Source organism: Oculina patagonica, chromosome 3 (assembly GCF_052425735.1).
Source record: "Oculina patagonica isolate OP01 chromosome 3, crgOcupat, whole genome shotgun sequence".
Classification (NCBI taxonomy): Eukaryota; Metazoa; Cnidaria; class Anthozoa; order Scleractinia; family Oculinidae; genus Oculina; species Oculina patagonica.
This window is the reverse complement of record NC_135760.1, coordinates 12,946,235-12,967,553: the sequence shown is the minus strand read 5'-3', so window position 1 is coordinate 12,967,553 and position 21,319 is coordinate 12,946,235. Positions and strand designations below refer to the sequence as shown.

The 21,319-nt window shown below is 36.6% G+C and overlaps 2 protein-coding genes across 4 annotated transcripts; one reads left to right on the top strand and one right to left on the bottom strand.

The window, feature by feature from the left end:
- LOC144646697 (rab GTPase-binding effector protein 1-like) lies at window positions 1-15,146 on the bottom strand. 2 transcript variants are annotated; one of them, XM_078506370.1, is made up of 22 exons: window positions 15,049-15,146; window positions 14,830-14,964; window positions 12,858-13,061; window positions 11,239-11,519; window positions 10,682-10,732; window positions 10,509-10,580; window positions 10,290-10,373; window positions 9,947-10,034; window positions 9,455-9,502; window positions 8,870-9,144; window positions 7,802-7,958; window positions 7,226-7,404; window positions 6,744-6,887; window positions 6,090-6,269; window positions 5,880-5,918; window positions 5,356-5,511; window positions 3,729-3,828; window positions 3,432-3,478; window positions 3,173-3,283; window positions 2,699-2,815; window positions 2,258-2,368; window positions 1-1,770 (listed from the first exon to the last, which is right to left on the bottom strand). In XM_078506370.1, the coding sequence occupies exons 1-22, from the start codon at window positions 15,086-15,088 to the stop codon at window positions 1,600-1,602; spliced, it is 2,790 nt and encodes a 929-aa protein (XP_078362496.1). In that variant the 5' UTR covers window positions 15,089-15,146; the 3' UTR covers window positions 1-1,599. The 2 variants fall into 2 exon arrangements, with proteins under 2 accessions (XP_078362496.1, XP_078362497.1); XM_078506371.1 differs by lacking the exon at window positions 10,682-10,732.
- Window positions 15,147-15,249: 103 nt separating this feature from the next.
- On the top strand, window positions 15,250-21,271 carry LOC144646702 (transport and Golgi organization 2 homolog). 2 transcript variants are annotated; one of them, XM_078506378.1, is made up of 5 exons: window positions 15,250-15,369; window positions 16,331-16,515; window positions 16,894-17,353; window positions 18,123-18,245; window positions 19,089-21,271. In XM_078506378.1, the coding sequence occupies exons 2-5, from the start codon at window positions 16,374-16,376 to the stop codon at window positions 19,417-19,419; spliced, it is 1,056 nt and encodes a 351-aa protein (XP_078362504.1). In that variant the 5' UTR covers window positions 15,250-15,369; window positions 16,331-16,373; the 3' UTR covers window positions 19,420-21,271. The 2 variants fall into 2 exon arrangements, with proteins under 2 accessions (XP_078362504.1, XP_078362505.1); XM_078506379.1 differs by lacking the exon at window positions 15,250-15,369 and adding an exon at window positions 15,454-15,592.
- The last annotated feature ends 48 nt before the right edge of the window (window positions 21,272-21,319 follow it).

Genomic DNA, 21,319 nt, shown 5'->3' with positions numbered 1-21,319 from the left:
TACTTTTCCATTCTTTATTTCATTCCATTTCGCAAAGACACTTCAAGAGCAGTGTCACTAGAGTCAAGTTTGCCCGGACAAAACCAAATCCATGGCATACACTAATAATACAGGCAGGACGATATTGAAATTATTTTCACATGATGATGGACCAGAGAACTTCTTCCCAACATTGTTTTGAAATAAAAAATACCATGTCCAGTATAAGAACTAGCTGTAATTATTTGCTAGAAAACGGTTAATTTAAATTATTTAACATACAATTCCGATACCCCCATGCAGACAATTCACAGCCTGTGCATGGCATGTAAAAAATTCTACAGTGTAAAAATAGTCTAGAACTCGGTCAGTACATCTTAACATCACTGCCACGTTTCTTCTTGGTCTGAGCCTAGTAACCAGTGCGCCAGATGGCTCAGGATTTGTTTGTCTTTCGTATGATAACTGAGAAAGGGTAGAATTCATAAAATATTAGGTTTGCAAGCTAGCGGTAATGCCGCAATTAGACTGGAGGAATTTTCAACAGGTTAATGCTGCAGTTCACAGCCAAATGTTACTACATTATGTCCATTTTAGAAATTCTATGAGGTTTGAGATCGTTACCTTTATGTTTTTATCCCATATTTGTGTATGAAAATGTGTATACAAAGAATACTTGATCAATACTGACTAAGTTTGAATATAATCTGTAGAGCTTTACTACTGACCTGATCTGTTTGATAAACCATCAATTCCATCATGTAAACTTTGCTAACAGGCGAAAGCTCATAATGTTTAATTTACAAGGAAATTGCTTCCCAAATAATCACCAGTTACCTGTCTTCTCCATAAAGTTTCACTGAAATAGTTTACTCTTGTTCATAATAATTAAAATAATTTATAGTCAATCTCCACTGGAGTCTGGCAAACTATGACAAACAAAATGTTCTGCTGAATTTGTTTTTTCATGGCTAGTTAATTAATAGGTAAATTAATCATAACTATGTTCACTTAAAGGATGATTGGGTTTCCACGTGATCACAAAGAAAGTTTCTATTACTGGTGGTTTGGCTATAATATTAATGTTTTATAATTCATGAAACTTAATTTTCTTTTACCCAACACCACCATTTTCAATCAGAACACAGAAAATAGTTTTTCCTTTAATGCATAAATTCAAGCTTATTAATGATCTGATTGTATCCTGACCTACAGTAAACAAATTTTCATCATAACTTCAGGGTAATATTCCGCAAACATAAATCATCAGTTCAGTGGTCTGTGACATCCAGTTTTTTGTTTAAGTGTGTTTCACTTGAAGGATTGCATTTTACCTGTCTACTATTGTATTTATGTCACATCACATGACAAACAGCAGCTTTTATACCCAATATCTATCACATTCCTAACAAACAGATGAAACATAATAAGACTAGGAGTGGCTCTTCTTTTTCATACAGAAATAAATACAAGGTCGTTCACTCTTGTTCTGTTCTTGTAAAAATGAAGTAACAAGGTGAAATGTTCTTGCCCCACTGCAGGAACTATGAGTCCATTCTTCGAATTGATAATAACACCACACCACGTGAGACATGTGAGCCATAACAAACAGCTCCACAGTCACCTATTATCATCTGCCAGGGTTGTATTATAGAATGTAGATGTAGAGTCCTTGTTTAGTATGACATAACAGTTGTTACACACTGGGTGTGGTTTGGATGATTTGCTTCCCAAAACAGTCTTGGACGTACACTGTTCACAAAACACTTTGCCGCAGTGATGGCAGTGGTGCTGCGAGAAGAAAAAACAACAGTATGGAACTGACTACAAAACAGACAATTTCAGCCATCAACAGTCTTGCTAACGACTGGTGAAGACTGAAATTGTCTGTTTGATCAAACTGACCATGTTAAAGCCTGCTTCCCACAGACAATCATAATGGTCTTAACAGCACTACTTACTGACCTTCGAAGTTGGCATAATTACATTTACCTTGTTGCCAATATATTACATTTAAATATGAAAAAACCTTAGTTAAAACTTTTGCAACACGTTAATTTTGGTAGGGCAATATAGAGAATTTTCACTTAATTGGGAGAATTTGTATAATAAGGTATAAAATTTTGTAATAAGGTACAGAAACGTATACTATCTTGACATTTAGACTGCTTAGGTTTACAGAGAAATATCTTACAGCACACTTGATTCTTTGAGAAATTGTAAGTCTTAGATATTTAAGCCAAAGGATTTTTTTCAAATTTAACTCGATTTCACCAACCTTTTCTTTGTTTGATTTCAAGGGTTTTTGACAATTTTGACATGCTTTAATATCCTCAGGATGTTGCCAACGTACATCTGTTTCTGATTCATGGATCTGGGCAATTTGCATCTACAACAATGCAGACAAAAATAATAACAATTAGAAGAAATATAAGGTCATTGTAAAGGCTGAAGAATCACACAACACATGTAAAAACAGACATTCAATTCAAAAATTGACCTGGAGGAGGGTGTTTTTAGTTGTCTCCTTCAACGGAATATAAAACAATAAATTAAATCTTTTAAAATTAATTGTTAACAAAACAGATTAATGCTTTTAAGCAAACTAGTTTATAACTCCAAGCTGTGTTTATGCTAGCATGATGCTACATTCTCTGGATTTTGTTTAAATTTATTTCACATACGCAACAGTACATTTTAGCAATATTAGACAACTTACTTGTAATGACTGAGATAAGCGAACAAAGTCTCTCTGCACTGTTTCACTTTGGTTAAGTTGTTCTGTCATTGATTGCAGTTGGTTCTTCAACTGTTTAGATTCATCTTCTGCTTTAGACTGCAACAGAGGTTTGTTACTATTTACATAAACACATAAAATGAAAATCTTCAGCTAGTAAAATAGCTGATGTATGCAACTGTAGGTTTATTATGGAGTGAACAATACAGTCAATTGTTGGTAACTCTTGTAGCATATAATGACCACTGTTAGATTGTATTCATGGTGACCATGAATCAAAAAAATGTTTATAAAATAACAGTCATAATAACAATAAACATGGAAGATGATGATCATGATAATAATGACTATGATGATGACAACGGCACAACAATGGTGATGAAGAGGATGAGGGGGAGAAAAGAAGAACAATGGCCATGATGACGTAGTGGGAAAGAGCTATAACTATGTTCACACCTTTTCTTCATTAGCTTCATCCAGCTGTCCTCTGAGTGCAATGATGACCTGTTTAGACTTGTCTTCTGTGTTCTTTAATGACTGATCTGACTTCCTAAGCTGAGAATGTGCCTATCAATAAATCAAAAACAGTTTAATTCATAATCAACAAGGTGAGACACAACAAATGAAGGAAACAAATGAGCAGCTCTTGTAAGAAGTTAGCTTTCCTTATGCTCGTGCTTAGTGAAACACTGAGTTGCTATATTATCAACAATACCTCTGCCTTGGCCCTTTTTTCTTTTTCTAGCTCTACTCTCAATGTATCTAAAAATAAAACAAAATAACCAAAGAAGTTGTTCAATATTTATTTTCAGCAAAGGGTTATCCCTCATTTTTAATAAACTTTAGCCTTGGGCAAGGAAGGAAAAAACTTGCAAGAGATTTGGAATACTATCTTATTTTGATATTTGGTTTTGTTTGGTATTTCAAGGACCATTTTCAGCTCATGTTCTCACAGTGTCGACTAAATGAACTGCCACAATTGTCAACAAATATTGATAAACTGTCTTCATACCCAGCTCAGCCCTGATGTTGTCCACATCTCCCTGAAGCATTGCCTCTAGACTGTCCTTTGCAACTTGTTCTGCCATAACCCGATCTTTGAGGAAAGACACCTTCAAGTAACATATGCAGATCAGTTAGTATAGGTAGCCAGGCACCACCCTTCTTGTTATTGGTAGCAGGGAGCTTACTATAATGTGTCTTTAAGGTCGCAGGGGACACCTTAGGCTCATCATTATACATTTATTTAAAGCGTATGCACGAAGTGCAACGACTGACATCGACAACTTTACTAGATATTCATGACTGGATAAAAATATGAGTGCGTGCGCGTGATTTAAAAAAAAATCCTGTTTCTTTGATATTTTGACCGATTTAAAACAACACTTAGCTTTATACGTTGATATAGATTGTAGGAAATTTGTGAGCTTGTTTTTATTCAAATTTGAAAATTTCTGCAGCTCAGAGTAATCACAATAATATTCGGCATAAACAATCGTTTCCTTTTTAAAAACGCATTGTTCTCACCATAAAAGCGTGGAATATAATTATCATAATTACATCTCTCCTTTGGAAACTGATCGTGTTTTGGTCGGGACACCTTCGGAAATCTCAAAGTTTGGACTTTTCCGACAATTTTGTGGCAGAGAATACAGCGCGGATACATAACTTCATGACTTGCCACTGCAGATAGGTGAACTATGAATACTGTAGTGTGTCATAACAGAAGCGGAATTTTAAAAGAGCGCTTTTAGAAAGAGGTAGAAGGCATTCAATTAAAATTTGCGCATTTAAACCGCCATTACTTGCTGGCAAATCTTAAATTAAAAAATCCGCTTCTGTTATGACACTCTAGAGATATTGACTGATTAGTTTGTGACAAGATCAGAGTGTGCTGTCTCCTACTCGTTCCGCAAACTCTGCCACAAAATCATGTTCTTCCCAATTTGGCACTAACAAGGCTATAACATCGCCGTTAAGTCCAATTCACCAAATAAAAGATGACATACATAATCATTTATCATTTCTTTATGTCTCTGTAAAATTTGAGCTTAATCGCACCCATAACAGCGGAGAAATAAGCGTTTTAAAACATGCAGGTCTAGCGAAATTTCGCTTCATGAATTTATTCATGCTGTAGGTATCCCCCGCGACCTTAATCAACAAAATGGGGGGCGGGGGGCTCATTGGAGGGAGGGCTTTAAATCATAACAGTTTATAGTAATTTGAAATTGTGATAAATTCCTACTCTAAGCAGGACACTGGGCCTGGTATCGTCAGGAGTGTAATTTCTTCTCCCTTTACAATACACACTTTATCAACTTTGAAATAACTTAATTGCCTGAACACTTAAAAATGAATGTCTGTGTTCCACTATTATCTCATCATTTTGTGGCTTATTTTGGACCAGGAATTTAAGGTGGTCTTTATCAAGTCACGTCTTAAATTAGACTTGCAATTTCTTATATAGACAGGTCATAGACTTGTACAAGTCCTAACGAGGATGTAAACTGGCCATATAAATGGTACAAAATCTCTCTTCTTGACTTAAACAAAGTGCATGCTCACATCATATTGTAGCCATGTCTTATTTTTCTCATTCAAATAAATAGCCGTAATATTCATTTTTCTGTTCTTACCTCACTTCTCAGTTTCTCCTCTGTCCCCTCCGATGCAGCTCTGATCTGCATCAGTTGTTCTCTCATCTCTGCCAACCTGGCATCAGAGTCCATTTGTGTGAGTTGCTGGATAGCATTGTCTTGAAGAGCTGCATAATCAGTTCTCAACTTCGTCAGCTGTTAATGACAAATTCAATCAGAATTAGATACATTGTAGCATTCTTTAAATTGTGTGTACTCACAAGTCACTTGATCGAATTTTTGGTGTCATTTTTGGTGTCATCAACCTAATGCTTAATTTCTGCAGTAAAATTAAGTCTAATGTAGGGCAAAAGCCTGCTTGCTCTGCCTTCTATAAATTTCATAAAGCACATAACACCAAATAAGCCTGCTTGGTTGACATTATGAACAAGTAAAGGTTTTTTTACTACTAACAAGGAGTCAAAGCTAGTTGCTGAATTTTTTTACGAACCAGGTAAAAAAATCAGCTTTATTTCTAAACGGTAAATACATTGCTGAGAGCAGAATATCACAAAGGTGTTTACCTCCTGGGTAAGTTGATCCCTGGATGCTACAAGCTTCATCTTAAAATAAAACGGGGAAATTAGTAAGTGATTCCAGGAATAAAATATGGAGATTCTCCTCCATGTTAGAGAAGATATAAGGTAGAATTAGTGAAAAGGAATTTGGGGCAATCAGCAGTCACAGTGGCACATGATACAGCTGGTACATAGCCATTTTCAGTTTAAACTTACAATGTGTGTTTGAGCTCCGTGCTTGGTTGCCTCAAAGTTTTCTCGCAGCCCAGCGACTAACTTTTCCAACTTATTGTTTGTCATTGCATGCGTGTTGATTTGCATCTGAGCATCCTCAGCAGCACGTGCTACACTCTCCTCCAGCTTATTTCTCATCTTTTGTTCTTTGAACAATTCTTTCTGTTGGAAAACATGAAAATGAATTAAATGTAACATGTATCTTTCATTACACTTTCATTTGTGGGAGGCGCAGTTGGCTAATGGTTAGTGCGCTGGACTCCAGATTAATCGGTCTGGGTTCAAGCGCTGGTCATGGTGTTGTGTTCTTGGGCAAGACATGTTACTCTCACAGTGCCTCTCTCTACACAGGTGTATAAATGGGTACCAGCAACTTTAATGCTGGGGGGTACCCTGCGATGGACTAGCAACCCATCCAGGGGGAGTAGAAAGACTCCTTGTCACTTAATACCACAGAAACCGGGATAAGCTCTAGCTTAAATTATGGGTCACTAGGCTCAAACACAGACTTTACTTTTACCTTTACCTTTACCCCTCTCTGACCAGACATAATCAATCTTAGTACATAAAAATCACAATTCTTATAGACCTTATGTAAAAATAGCTCTGTTTGTGTGACTGTAACTAAGCTCTTACCTTTTCCTGATCAAGTGCAACTTGTAAATTAGAAGCTAAATTTTGAAATTTTTGATTTTCATCCTGCATCTTTTGTAGCTGCCGCTCATAATTACCACACATGGCACATGACCTGCTCAAGCTACTCTCATGGGAAACTTTCACCTGCAAAACATGTATACCGACATTAAATGCTATTAGTATTTAGTTGTCAAAAAGTCAAACAAACTCAGACATAAGTAATTTTCCAGATAATTATAAATTACTTACAGGCCATCTAGATTTGTCAAATGTGCTTCCAAGTGCATGTTAATTTTTTGCAACTTTAACTTCATGGATACACCATTTCTGCTGCCGGTTTGTGTTAACAAAGTAAAGAAAGCTTACTCTGCTTGCTGTTTTCATAGCAAATGTCTTTCAATTAATTTGATTTTACGATATATACAAATTAAAATGCGTTTTTCTAAAATCTAACAGACTTTCACAAAATGTCATATACATACAGCTTCCTGGAAATTCTTCCAATCAAACTTGCCCCCAGATCCTTTGCTGGGCACCCGTGGTCTGGCTGGGAGGGAACTGGGTCCTTCAGGTGGTGGTACATTTGACGCAGCTACAGGCTCTGGACTGGATGATAAAAGCTCTTCTACTGAGCGTGCTCTGGAGACTTCAGTACTACTTGCTGAAATCAAATTCAGTGGTAACCTTTATTTTAATAATTAATATTAACAATTTCATCTGACTCAATTTTTGTACTTGTAAAGGTTAACTTAAGAAAGCTATTAAAACTAATTTCACTGTAATGCATGTATATTTTAAAAACTGGTTGGTTCAGCTTCATTTATTAGACAGTGGTGTTTAGTTTAGGGTTGAATGTACATTCATAAACCTTCAAATTACCAATATTATATTGTGGTCGAAATTTATTTTTGGTGTAACAATACATGGGATTTTTATTTCCCTTTGCTTCAGATTGTGATAACCAATATGAGACAACAAAAGTTAAAATTACACTGGTTTGTAAAATTTTAAACCAAAGATAAATTTAAAACACAACATACAGCATGGCTGCTACTCACTCTCCTGACTCAGTGTTAGATCAGATGCTGAGTGCGCTCTCCTTAATCCTGAGTCCTTGTTGTCCTCTGTATTCTCCACCTCAGATCCCAGTTGATTTGTACAAGGAACTGTGGGAATGTTGTCCCATATTGACACTTGTTGGGGAACAAAGCTTGGCTAAAAAAACAAAGATGAAGCTGATTAGAACTGTAAGGTGAAACATTATTGATTTAGGCAAGTTACGTTCACTCCCATTCATGGTTTGACGAAACCTTTTTCTATCACAAAGGAGAAAGATGTTACAGTCAAAATAGTTAGCGATTGCTTCCTATAATTTATTCCAGAATAGTTTTGATTAACGGCAAACAGATTGCATTATTTGTTTCAAACATTCAAATTTAATTTGAATATTGGAAATCATCCAACCGTAAACACGTGAACACGTGAACCTGTCAAAAATTAACCAATCAAATTCAATAATTTTTGACAGGTTCACATGTTCACGTGTTTACGGTTGAATGATTTCCAATATTCAAATTGAATTTGAATGTTTGAAACGAAAAATGCAATCCGTTCGCCGTTAATCAGAACTATTCTGGAATACTAGGTGGCATGCACTGACTATTTTGACTGTAAAAGTTTGAAATGACTGATTGGTTGTTTCATGTACATGTATGCACAATAAAAATCACAACAGAGTGATAACCAAACAGAATAACTACACAGATCTCTGTAGTGGCAGTATAGCTGTTTCAGCCTAAATCTTCAATTTGACATATTCCTTAACTTCAATGGCATTACCAAATTTCACATGCAATGCAACCCTCCAAGTTTATTTTTTTCCTTAGTGGCCATTTGTCCACTGATTGCTCAAGTTTGGTCACCAGTGAAAAAATTAAGCTCACACTTTCAATCCTTGTTCTCAATTTTAGTCACCAGGCTGGCGACTTTGGTTCCAATTTATTCGCCAGCTCCAAAATTTTAGTCGCCAAGGCAACTTAAATGATCTTAACTTGGAGGGTTGCAATGAGACAATCATTTACACACTATTCAGCGCTGTCTCTTTGGCACAAGCTTAGACAAACTACCTGTTGATTGGTTGGTTGTGGGGAGGTCTGTGGACTTTGTAGATCAATAAGCTGGCCGACCTGTGGCTGCTGCTGCTGTTGCTGGTCCACCTGTGGCTGTGGCTGCTGTTGTTGCTGTTGAACAGTTGTTCTCTGATCAGGTGTCAGTATGTTCCATACTCTAGAGAAAGCTTCCCCCTGCACTCTTAAATTTTCCACAAACTGCACATTCGCCATCTCCCATGTTTGTTTTAAATCATTGTGTGACATTTTTTCCTGTTCCAACAATCTACAAACTGAAAAAAATTACAACCAGAAAAAAATTTAGGAACAACTGGCTTTAACTTTCCAGTTTTTGTTAATAAGTTTCCCATATTAGTTGCAATTCTTAAGAGTTGATCATATACATTCTAACAGCGCTCAAGATCTACTTTTTCCTTCAGTAATCAATGCACAGCAAGGCATGCAGGTCATTACTGGTTACCAAAAGCAAAAAGTTTGATCAAATTCTCACATCTTGTATTGTAAAAAATGTCTGAGGACAAGATAGGGAGAATTTCTATGTCGAGATTGGGGTTTGATTTATTTCACACTAAAATTACTTACCATTGTGAAGTTCCTTTCGTAATTTTTCTGCATCCTCCTGCAAAACACCTTTAAAAAACCAAAATTCTCATTAGCAAGGATTAGCGAGGAGAAGAAAGAGCTCTGTGTTTATGTTGAAAGCTACCTTCAGCTGCAAATAGCTCTAACATGGAATTAAATTCTGAACAGAACTTAAAGTAACAGGAGTAACAGTATACATTTTTTGCTGCTGTCAATCATCCTAGGAGACCTCTCGGGAAACAGAAGTTCACTTTAACCTGGTCAAAGATAACGTCTGACAGTTGTGATTGATAGATTTCATCCATTTTTTTTGTTTTTGTTTCTTTTTTTTATGGTTTGTTGCCTGTCGTCATATGATCATGATTGATGGCATCAAAAAACACAATTGTTAGTTGGATTATGAATTTCAGGGTTTGCATATCACTGTAAACTGCAACAATGATACAAACCAAAAGTAAGAGGTGCAAAGTTCAAGGCTGCGATATTACTAACCTTTTTGAGTGTTAAGAACAGCCACATACATTTCCAGATCTGTTCGTGATGATCGTTCAGACTCAAGGTATTGGTTCAACTCCTTCACCTGTGTAGAAAAAAACATAATTAATCCAGCATTTGCAAAATTACATCAAGATTATAACTTAAGGTACAGCAGAACCACCCCAAATAATATTGTTTTTTTTTTACAGGACCTTTTCATTTATCCAGCGTCAGGAATTAATAATAAAACATGTTTTACTGATAAATTTTTTAATTCAATAAATATGATTCTTTGCATAGTACTTAGAACTAATTTTCTTCATGAACATGTTTTAAGTTGCAGAAGATATCTCCTTACCTTTTCCTGCAGCTCTTCAAACGTTTCTCTTGATAAAGATTCTTCTTCTTCAGATTTCTTTTCATGCTTTTTGCTTTCTCCCTCCTGAAAAATTTGTCATTTTAAACAATAAAAAGACACAACCGGACCCACAACTAAACTGTTGGTGTTATTAAATATCAAAACATCCAGTTTTGAATACAATTCAAAGGAATAATTCATTAGAACACTATAATGCACCTTAATCTTGGCTTCTGCGGTTTTAAGTTTTTCTTGTGCATCTTTTAACTTTGCTTTCATAAAGGATAATTCCTGAAACACATCATCAACAAATGTTAACTTTGTTCTCACAGGATGCAAAGATTTTTTTGAGAAGCATGAATCTTTACACATATAAAAGATCTATAATATACCTCTTCCAATGGCATCACAATTGAGCGCCAGGCCTCTGCATCTTCTTGAGCCTTTGAGCAAACAAACAGATATGCATACTCTATCACTGAACTGGCTCCAGTTTTTGTTGCATCGGGCAAAGACAACAGTGGTTGGAATTTCCTTCTACTGGGGTCTGAGGATATTTGCCATAGCGATCCATGACGGTCAAAACTGTACTGGGGGGAGGGGAAGTCTATGGGCTGATTTACACAGTATGACTTTCCCGCATGCGACAAGCTTATGACAACCTACGACATGACTTAAGATCATTTACACACATGCTCCTGTCATACGGAAGTGGTACGTTCATTTAAACCTTGTGATTTGTGTTGTAGTCATGGCGTAGGCATGTCACATGCGATAATCGTAGGAAGAATCATACCATCTAATTTGCCCCTAATACTGCATCCTTGGAAAAACAACACACCTCTAACTACAGCATATTAAATGATATTGATTACCAGTAGACAACAAAATTGATATTTGTGTGACAATTCACCACTGCCACTATCTACATGGTCAAACTAGTTATTACCTTTTCCATGCTTTTTTCAAGTGTTTTTGCAACATCTGGGACAGCTTCACCATCCACAGAAGAGGTCTGGCTTGTTGCAGTGTTCCGTCTAATGGCACCAACAACAGCATCAGACAGTCCTGACAACATTCTAGGCCTGCCACTGCTGCTTTCCTCATCAGAAGAGAGAAGAGATTTAAGGTTCTTAACTTCATTTTCCAATCTTTGATTTCTGGCATTAAGATTGTGCCTCTCTATCTCAAAATGTTCTGCTGCACTTTCCTTTGCTTCTCTTACAGCCTCTGCAAAAATAGTTAAAGGGACATGGTCAGCGTTCAGACCGCGCTGACTTGGACACTAGTTTTCACGTTTTGAAAAAAGTCCACCTTAACCTGAAATCAAAAATATGCGTCAAGAACCTTCAGAAATCTGCTTCAATCTTCTCAGTGTTTTTTCTCTCCAAATTTTCCCATTTAGTGAAACACTGAGAAGAATGTCAAAGCACATTAATTTTCTCAAGGTTCGTTTTTAGAAAAAAGTCCATGGTGGACTTTTTTCAAAATGTGAATGCTGTCCAGGTCAGCGCTGTAAGAATGCTGACAATGTCCCTTTAAAACAGTCATTTACAATGTTGTCATACAATGCAAACATTTTAAGCCTCTTTATAATATTATTATTTGTTTTATGAAACATTAATGTCAAGGAAGGAGCAACAACTGAGGCAAAATGTATAAGGTATGCTGATGGGAAGCCAGGGGAGGCATAGTGGCCTGATTGGCGCTGGACTCCTGATTGAGCAGTGTGGGTTTCAGCCCTGTCTGGGGCACTGCCTTGTGTTCTTGGACAAGAAACTTTACTACTCATAGTATCTCTCTCCATCCAGGTGTATAAATACTAGTTATGCAACGCTTTCGAGTGGTATACTACGGAATATCCCACGAGTCGCTTGTATTTTCTCGGTATACACACGAGCCTTTAGGCAAGTGTGTATGCCAAGAAAATACAAGTGACAAGTGGGATATTCCATAGTATACCACGAGAAAGTGTTGTGTAACTATTTTATACCATGCCATAGAAAATACGCTTACTAAATTTCGTCGAGAATACAATCGCAGCGCACGATGGGAAGGTTGGGTTGAATACCGTCGAATATACAACGGCTTTCCTGTATTCTGATTGGCTGTATTTTCTATGGCATGGTATAAATGCTGGGATGGACTAGCATCCCATCCAGGAGGGAGTAGAAATACTCCTTGCTGCTTCGTGTTGTGGAAACCGGGATGACATCTGGCCTGGCTCAAACACAGACTTAACCTTTCTGTGCTGATTGGACTGTAGGCCAAATTGGCTTAAATCAGAGGATATGTCGTAACATTTTTCATTATTCATATAGGTAGATGAACTTAATTCTTTGTGCGGCCTTTTGCAAGATGTTGGAAAAGTCGTCTTAAATACACTTCCACATGTGGTAAACTACCGTATTTTTATCGTAGGATATCTGTCATATACGGATGACAAATAACAAGGACTCTCTGACCATATATATGGACATTGTGACAAATTATTTGCTGAATAATAATCTTGTATGTTAGCAAACACAGATCTGCTGGCCTCAACTAGTTACTTAATCTATCACTTACCAGACATAATGGCCTGTAAAGATACAATCTCCTCTTGGTATTTAGCTCGTAGTGTCTCCAATTCCTCTTTCTGAGAGCTCTCTGCCAAGGCTGCAGCAGCCCTGTATCCATCACCTTCGGCAAGTACTCTCTGAAGTTCATTTCTTAATTTTCTTGCTTCCTCTTGTGTTGTCTTAAGTTTTGATTTTTCTTTTGCAAGTTCCTCTGACATGAAATTAATAATTAACAATCAGACTATGGGCCCGAGTTCTCTATTTAACAATTAGACAGCAAGCTCGAGGTTTCTACCAGCTGACAGTTGCCGAGGGGCAAAGCCCCAAGCCAACGATCAAAGTCGATATAAACCGAGAGCAAGCCGTCTAATTGTTTTAGCATAAACCCAGTGGCCGATCTATTAAACACAGAATATCGCTAGAATTGATTTTTTGACAGTTTTGATTGATAAAACAAAGCAAAAAACTGCATCTATCGATCAATAGATGGCACCTGTGTAGCCAATCAGATTGCGCGTTTGCCAATAGACGGCAGCTGGATTATGCTAAGAACGAATAGTCAATGAGGCCCAGCCCAGTTGACTATCGCTTGCAGAAAACAAGGGCAAGTGGGAGAACCAATCAGATTCTCAGACTTCCAATAGAACATGACTGAGTTTCTACTAACAAAAATAATTATAAATAAATCAATATTTGATGACAACATGATTAAGCACTGACTTGTGATAAATTACATCAACACAACACTTGAAAATGTGATGTTTTTATTGCTGAAACTTGAATTGCAAATTGACTTTGGCAACATGTTATTGCTTTTGTGACGTATGTCTTTGATGTATGTCTTGATCTTCTTACAGAAAAATAAGAAGACAAAAATATGAAAACCTCCTTGGATATACATTGTAGGGGCTCCCATTGTAGAGCATATATAGAATACCCTGAAATTGCTAGATGCTTGTCTTAAGGCTGATTTACACAGTACGATTTTGTCGCATGCAACTAGCTTATGACCCCGGGGGGGGGGGGGCTCCCATATGAAACGGACGGGGATGCTCGTCGGAAATTTTGAAAAGAACCCCTAAAAGAGACCAATCTGGGTGTGGCTCAAGCCTTTCTTGACCCCTAAAAGATACCAAAAAACTAAGAATGGAGTTTATATTTGTATATTTCTTCGTGTGTAACCCTAAACGAGACCATTATGGCTAAAAATATTGGCGTTTTGGGCGTTTTTTTCCAGAACACCCTAAGCGAGACCAAAAGTCCGAAATTTACACCCCTAAGCGAGACGACGAGCATCCCCGTCACTTTCATATGCGAGTCCCCCCCCCCCCCCCCCGGGCTTATGACACGCCTACAACAGTTGTAAGCAAGTTGTAGGTTTGATTTACTCGACACAGTTCGTGTCGTAGGCCTGTCGTAAGCATGTCACACGCGACAAAATTGTACCATGTAAATCGGCCTTTAGAAATGGATTGGAAGTGAAAGGAGAAGCAAATAATTGGTAGTTATTTTGATGCAATATGCAACTACAAGAACTGTTATAACAACTTATTTACACAGTGATGTGACGTGGTTAAAGTTCACTTAAATAAAAAGACTTAACTAGTGTTGCTTCCTTTAAAATATTCAATGCAAAATAAATAGGAATTATAATGCACACAAGCGCTGTTTATAAGCTAAGCTTATATAACAACCTATTTCATCATCGGCATGTCTAGTCTACTAACAAGTTGTGGAACACAATAAATCAAGAAACATGTGCACAGTTATGCATATATATGCATATAGGGGGTATGCATATATATATTTAAACAACATAATTAAATATTCCCAGCAAAAGAAATATAAACGAATTAAAATAAGCCAGAATATCACATCACAAACTCAGTGTTAAATTAGAAGTAGATACTAAGCATATATTTATCAGATGATTTGTGTAATTAAAGAAAGGATTCTTAAACAAACATGAAGCATCTTACCTTCTCTTGCCATGTAAAGCTCTTTAAATTTTGCTCTCCTCTGGCCAAATTCAATTTCACTTTGTTCTCTATTTTTTAAAAGCTGGTTCTCTCGTCGCTTTAAATCTTGAATGGTAGCTCTGAGGACATTTATGTCTGACAACACAATGTAACACAATATCAGCATCTGTTTCCACCAGAAAGATTTAGAAATGCAATTAAACCTTGAAACCTAGTTACCGTCAGGAAGATCCTCTGCATTGTTTTCTTGGTCGTCCATATTTCTTGTAGATATAAATTTTATAAATAACAGGACGCCATTTTGTTTCGGAGTCTCACTTCCAGGCTAGCCTCGTCTTCATACCCTTGCAATATTCATCGGGGGTGGCCTGGATCCCTGGAGGAGGATCAGGGGGAGGGGAGGGGGCTGATGTACAATACTTGAAGAAGTCATGCGTATTTTCATGTGTTCAGCTCCATTGAACAATTTGACAAGAAGGGTTTTTACTGGTATTAAACTGGTCTTGTCTGCTGTTATGGGTTAACTATAGCTTACATTAGGTATGTATCTTCCTTGTATGTGGGCTTTTTAAGATTACTTATTAGTGTAATAAGCGAAAATAATCAATAGCGTGACATAAAACAACTTCAGGTCAACGTAAAACCAAAGACCAGAACGAATGGGACAATATTTCTTTCTTGAACTCACGTAAACAGCCTGTGAGTCAGCGTTTATCTGCGTTTATTACGGTGGAAAACAGAGCTAAGAACTTTAGCATTTCAGGTAAAACGTGATGTTTGTAAAATTCTTTATACCTTTAGTTTTCAATATCGCTCATAAGCTTAACCTATAAAATCTCAATTCCCCTAAATAAATCTGTCAAAACTCTTCTTGAGTTTCTTCTTGGCAAAGCTTTTATTTTCCGTGTTGTTCCAGCTCCTTTTTCATCACTCTTGGCAAGTATTTTTAGTCTTGACTGGAAAATTTTGTGATTGCCATACGTGTTTGAAAAAATTAATAAGTGTGTTTGTTTGTGTGTGTGTCAGTCATTTTGTGACTGAAATAAGAGTTTTAATTTCAAAACATTAGAATAACTTTAGCTTAATACGTAGTAATTTTATTGTGGCTAAACTTTGTATTATTTGAAACTTTTCATTTGAATTTGTTTGCTTAGTTTATGTACACTTCCTTGCATACGATAGTATTTCTGAAAGCAGTCTGAATAATTATGACAAATGACTGTAGGATATTAAATGGAATGCAATTAAATTTTTGAGTGTGTTTTCAAAAAATTAATAAAATTTTAGTTAAAGAATTTCAAACTTGTTTGTTATTGGTATAAACATTTGTACTCGATCTTTTGTTGACAAGAATATTGTATTGAGTGCAATGACACGTAATTAATGGTCAAATTTTGTTTTGTGAATGACTCCAATTTTGTTTTGATATTTTGGTAACAGGAAATATATTTTTGACATATAATTCTTCCTTTTGTGACTACACACATATTAATCTTCACAGAGAAGTTCTCTAAGACACAGTATTGTCAAGAGAAGACCTCAACATGTGCATCTTGTTTCTGTACTTCTGTGACGATCCAAGCCCTGATGGATACCGTCTTATCATGGCATCAAACAGGGATGAATTTTATTACAGACCAACAGCTCATGCAAAGTTTTGGGAAGAAAATCCCAGCATAATTGCAGGTAAACCATTTTGTGCATTATGTGTGCATGTATGGTATCATTGATAATTGTTAAAGCAGCTTTATGAACCATACTATTTTAGGTTGGCAAGTAAAAATAAACGATAAAATTGAACGACGTTTCAGAGTCTTATAAGTATTTTATATTACTTAGAAGTATTTTAGGTCGGTTGTCATTATTCCTTTTAGCTTTATAACCATCATCCAGACAGTTTGCTTGAGAAGGTCCCGTTATTTTTTTTGTATTTGTAAGCACAAAGTACGTCTGAGAAAAATCCACCTTTTAAAACACCCATTCTTACCCACCCATCCCCCCTCCATACCCACCCCTCCTCCCTCCAAAAATGCTGAGCAGTCTGATTTGCAACTTGTTTTACAGGTATGGACCTGGAGCCTGGAAGAGAGGGTGGCACATGGTTTGGAATGGCTACTGATGGAAAATTTGCAGCCATTACTAACTACAGACAGGCACCACAGTTTGTTGATCCTAATGCAATAGGAAGAGGTCATCTTGTGCCAGATTTTCTAAAAGGAGATGATAATGTTGATAGTTATCTGAAGACTGTTAGCAGCCAATCAGAGAAATACAATGGATTCAATCTCTTGGTGGGGACATTGTCACAAACTGGTGAGACCCAGGTGGGGTGGTATTGTAACATTGAAGAGAAACAAGTCACAATGTTGAAGCCTGGAATACATGTCTTATCAAATAAAGTGCTGAACTGTTCATGGCCCAAGATGGCTTATGGAAGAGAAAGATTTGCTGAAATATTAGAGGAAACCTCAACCAAACAGGAGCTTATTGATAAGCTCATGAGCCTGCTGAATGTCCGGCAAAGGTAAGTTTACTTAAAGTAACTCATAAAGTTTTTCTCACAGTTCTGTTAGGCAGGTTGACAGGTTCAAAGTGGTGTGTATTTAACAATTATTCGACAAGCGTGCATTGGATATGAGATGGTAGATAGCCAACGAGGCGCGTAGCACCTAGTTGACTATAACAATCTCATATCCAACAAGCTTGAGTGGAATAATTGTTTTATTAAAAATGCCCAAAGACTTGCAATATTTGAGCTCCCCAGCTGTTTTCGTTGACGCATATCAGCTACCATTTCTGTGGTCAGTGGTATATGAGCTCATATACCATTGTCTGTCAACCAATCAAAACTCAGGAATTGCAATATACCATTGCCAGTTTTTAATAATAGGGTATATACAGCTTGGACATAGCAGAGTTGTTTGGTTGTCACTAACACCTCTAAAAGCTATTTGTAATGAAGTCATAGCTGTTCTGTAATAATTAAGTGACTTTGACAGACAGAGGGGCTAACAGTATAGATCCGCCAAATGGGGGTAATGATGTGTGTATGTCTAATAACACCAGATGAATGCAGAAATTAATTAAATTTTCTGCCTATGATGACCAGGTTAAAACCCTTATGGTCTGTGGACCACACCTCTTTCAACATAATTACTTTAAGACAGTCAGTTTCCTAAAATGTTTAGTTTAATTACCCTTTTCTGCATAATGAACAGCAGACCAATTTAACTCACTAACACTTTCATTTTTGGTTTAGGCTAATTTGACATATAAACTGTTTTTGTTGTCAGAAACTTTAGTTGTGGTGATGAGAAGAGTTTTATTGGTCCTCAAGATGAAGGTGGAAATATGACTGCAATCAATGCATGCCGAGCGATTTTTGTCAACTACAAGGAATTTAGATATGGAACAAGGTAGATGTTTTAATGTCTTATACAGTGATGGGAGTGTGCCCCCTTTGCAAGACCCCCTTCAATGTAGATGTTACGGAAGTATTTCAACAGTAGAAACAAAATAAAATGGATTTTGTTCCCTACTGAAAAAATTAATTGGAAATAAATATTGGCCAGGGGTGCAACTAAGTTTTTTGGGATTAATCTCCTGTAGTTCTGAGTGGTAGAGAATACCTGCTTCTGTTTCCCCTAAATTAACATCTTTTTCAAAGAAAAGCAAAGAAAACCTACTTTTAGGCATGTTACACGCATTTTAAGTTTTAAAGCAGAACATTTTTTATGTATGATTAAGGGTTTAACGAGGAAGTTATTAATTCAGATATTGAGGTTTCAATTACTGACCTTGTATGATCATTTTCCGAGGTATTTAGTTCTGTAACCAAATCTGGGACAAACAAGATTGTGATTACCATGCCATGTTGATCTTTCATGATCTACTTTCATACAAGTAGTAGAAAGCATATTTTGGATATTATGCGAAGACTTTTAAAATTACTTTTTAGAAGTGTTCCCCCCCCCTCCACAGAACCCCTAAAGAGACCAATCTGGGTGTGGCTCAAGCTTTTCTTGACCCCCTAAAAGATACCAAAAAACTAGAATTGAATTTATATTTGTATATTTCCTCGTGTGTATCCCTAAACGAGACCATTTTGGCTAAAAATATTGGCGTTTTGCCTGGAACACAAGTCCAAAAATCCGAATCTTACACCCCTAAGCGAAGACGACGAGCATCCCCGTCACTTTCATCCCCAGTGTTCTACTAAGTCATAAATTATATATTTGCCCATGATTACATTTTCTCAGGACAAACACAGTGGTGCTAGTTGACGGCAGTGGTCATGCTACTTATGTAGAGAGGACAATGGAGGACAATGCTACTGACCCAGATGAAGCTGAGTGGAAACTGAACACGTACGAGTTTGACATCACTCAGGAGACTGATGACTGTTCAGATCATAAATCACCTGCCGCAGAGAACCTGACAAATGGAACAACTGAAAATAAAAAGAACAAAGATGACTCAGCTGAAAGGACTCATGAACAGCCAGCTAAAAATCATTTGAAGAAAAGAAAATTAACGAATGGAACCACTTTACCAGTAGAACCAGCAACGAAAGTCATTGTTAAAGAATAACTGTTTATTAAGAAATATTTGAAAATGTTTATTATATCAACAAGTAAACTCGTTTATTATATAGTGGCAGTTTAAAAGCTACATTTATGGGAATTTTAATTGCATATTGTACCATTTCATAATACCTTATTTAATCAAATTTTAAATATTATAACACGCGTTGCAGATACAAATTAAATCCTACACTCTACAAGTGACTGTGTAACATTTGTATGTTTTTGTTGAAAAGGTAATTAATAAATTGCACAGTTGCCAGTATTCCAGGTTCCATCCAATTAAAAAAAATTGAATAAAAGGTCAACAATTTTTTACCTCTCTTAAATAAATGGCACGCGATGCATGCAGAAGCGATGGCGTTTCACAAGGGGTCTTACAGAATTATGAGGAAAAACTTGATTGTATAGCTGTTATGAATTCACAGACCAAGGATGCAAATAATACATTTTCTTCGTAGATTTTCTCAATTGAACAACGGTAATATTTTATTTTATATTTTTTTACTTTTTTTAGATTTCCCTATGTTGTCTCAACAAATAATTTGCGTTATACTGTAGTGTGATATCACGGATAAGCGACAAACGATACGCGCGAGCAAAGCTGCGAGAAAGGTCAAACGGTCTCTTGCTCACAGTGCCCCTTTGTATTATAAGAGTTAGAAATTTCTGTCAACTAAATCTAATGGACCCGATCATATATAATTAGTCTCTTTCGATTATACATTGTAGTGTTCCATTCTAACTGTACGAAAGTATTTTGCTTTTGTGTTTACGCGGCGATTTCTTGTTAAGTTAAATTTGATTTTCTGTTCGATTGGGCCAAACAGACAAAACGAACCGATCTTTCGATGGCATAAAGCGATGTCACGCCATCGCTTAAAAAGATATGAAGTCAGTGGAGGATGCCAGATATGGACTGAATAGTAACACTCAAGGCACAGGCAGCCCAAACTAATGAGAAGAACCATAGTACTAAAAAAACCCTCAATTTTAGAAGGGTTTGTAGCTCCTAAAGCAAAACTGTTTCATTCCCATACAACCCTAATAAATTGAGTCTTCTTAAGTACTGTGGCTCTTGTCATTACCTTGGGCTTGCTGTGCTCAAGTTTGGTCTGGTGTTATTTTTGGACACACTCGTTTACGATGAGATTTGGGCCATAACTTTATTTTTCGGAAAACATTTTGGCCAATCACTTGGTTAAAAAATGGATAAAAAGTAAACTTGTTAATTACATCAATTAAGAGGACTTAATATAAAAGGCCATTTTGAATAATAAATACATGGTTAGCTGATGTGACATACTGGAGCCGAAAAATTATGGAATTTGGGATGGTCGAGAAAATTCAGAGATTTTAGGGCCATAAGATCAGGAACTAACAAATATTATTCTTAGATCTCAGAGCCATTTCCGAGGGGTTTTTCAAGTTCAAGTCCTTGCACCAGCTGACCACATACTTAAAATTCTAAATGGCTGCAAAAGGCAAGTCAAAATCAGGATATAAACATCTGAGTGCATTGTTGCTTTATAAGGACGTGGGAATTTTTAAGAACTCGAGAGAAGTGCATAGCAAAGCACGAGGTGCATGCTTCTGGCACTTCTCAAATGTTCTTTGAAATTCCCAAGTGCTTAATATATAACTCAACAATAAACAAGGAGAAAGTGTTTTTTATTTCTTTTATAAAAAGTCAAGAAATTATGCGCGCTCAAACTCGTTAGGTAAGCTGTGTGCATTATAACTTGATAAAGCAGGCATGTAATGTTAGCCGCATGCTTTATGAAGCTATAATGAAGTTGAACTGACCAATCATATTGCACACTATTCCTCCAACATTTTATAATGTCCTGTAATTTGATGTGAAGGCTGGCCGCCCTGTGCCAAGCTAGCCACACCATCACATGTCA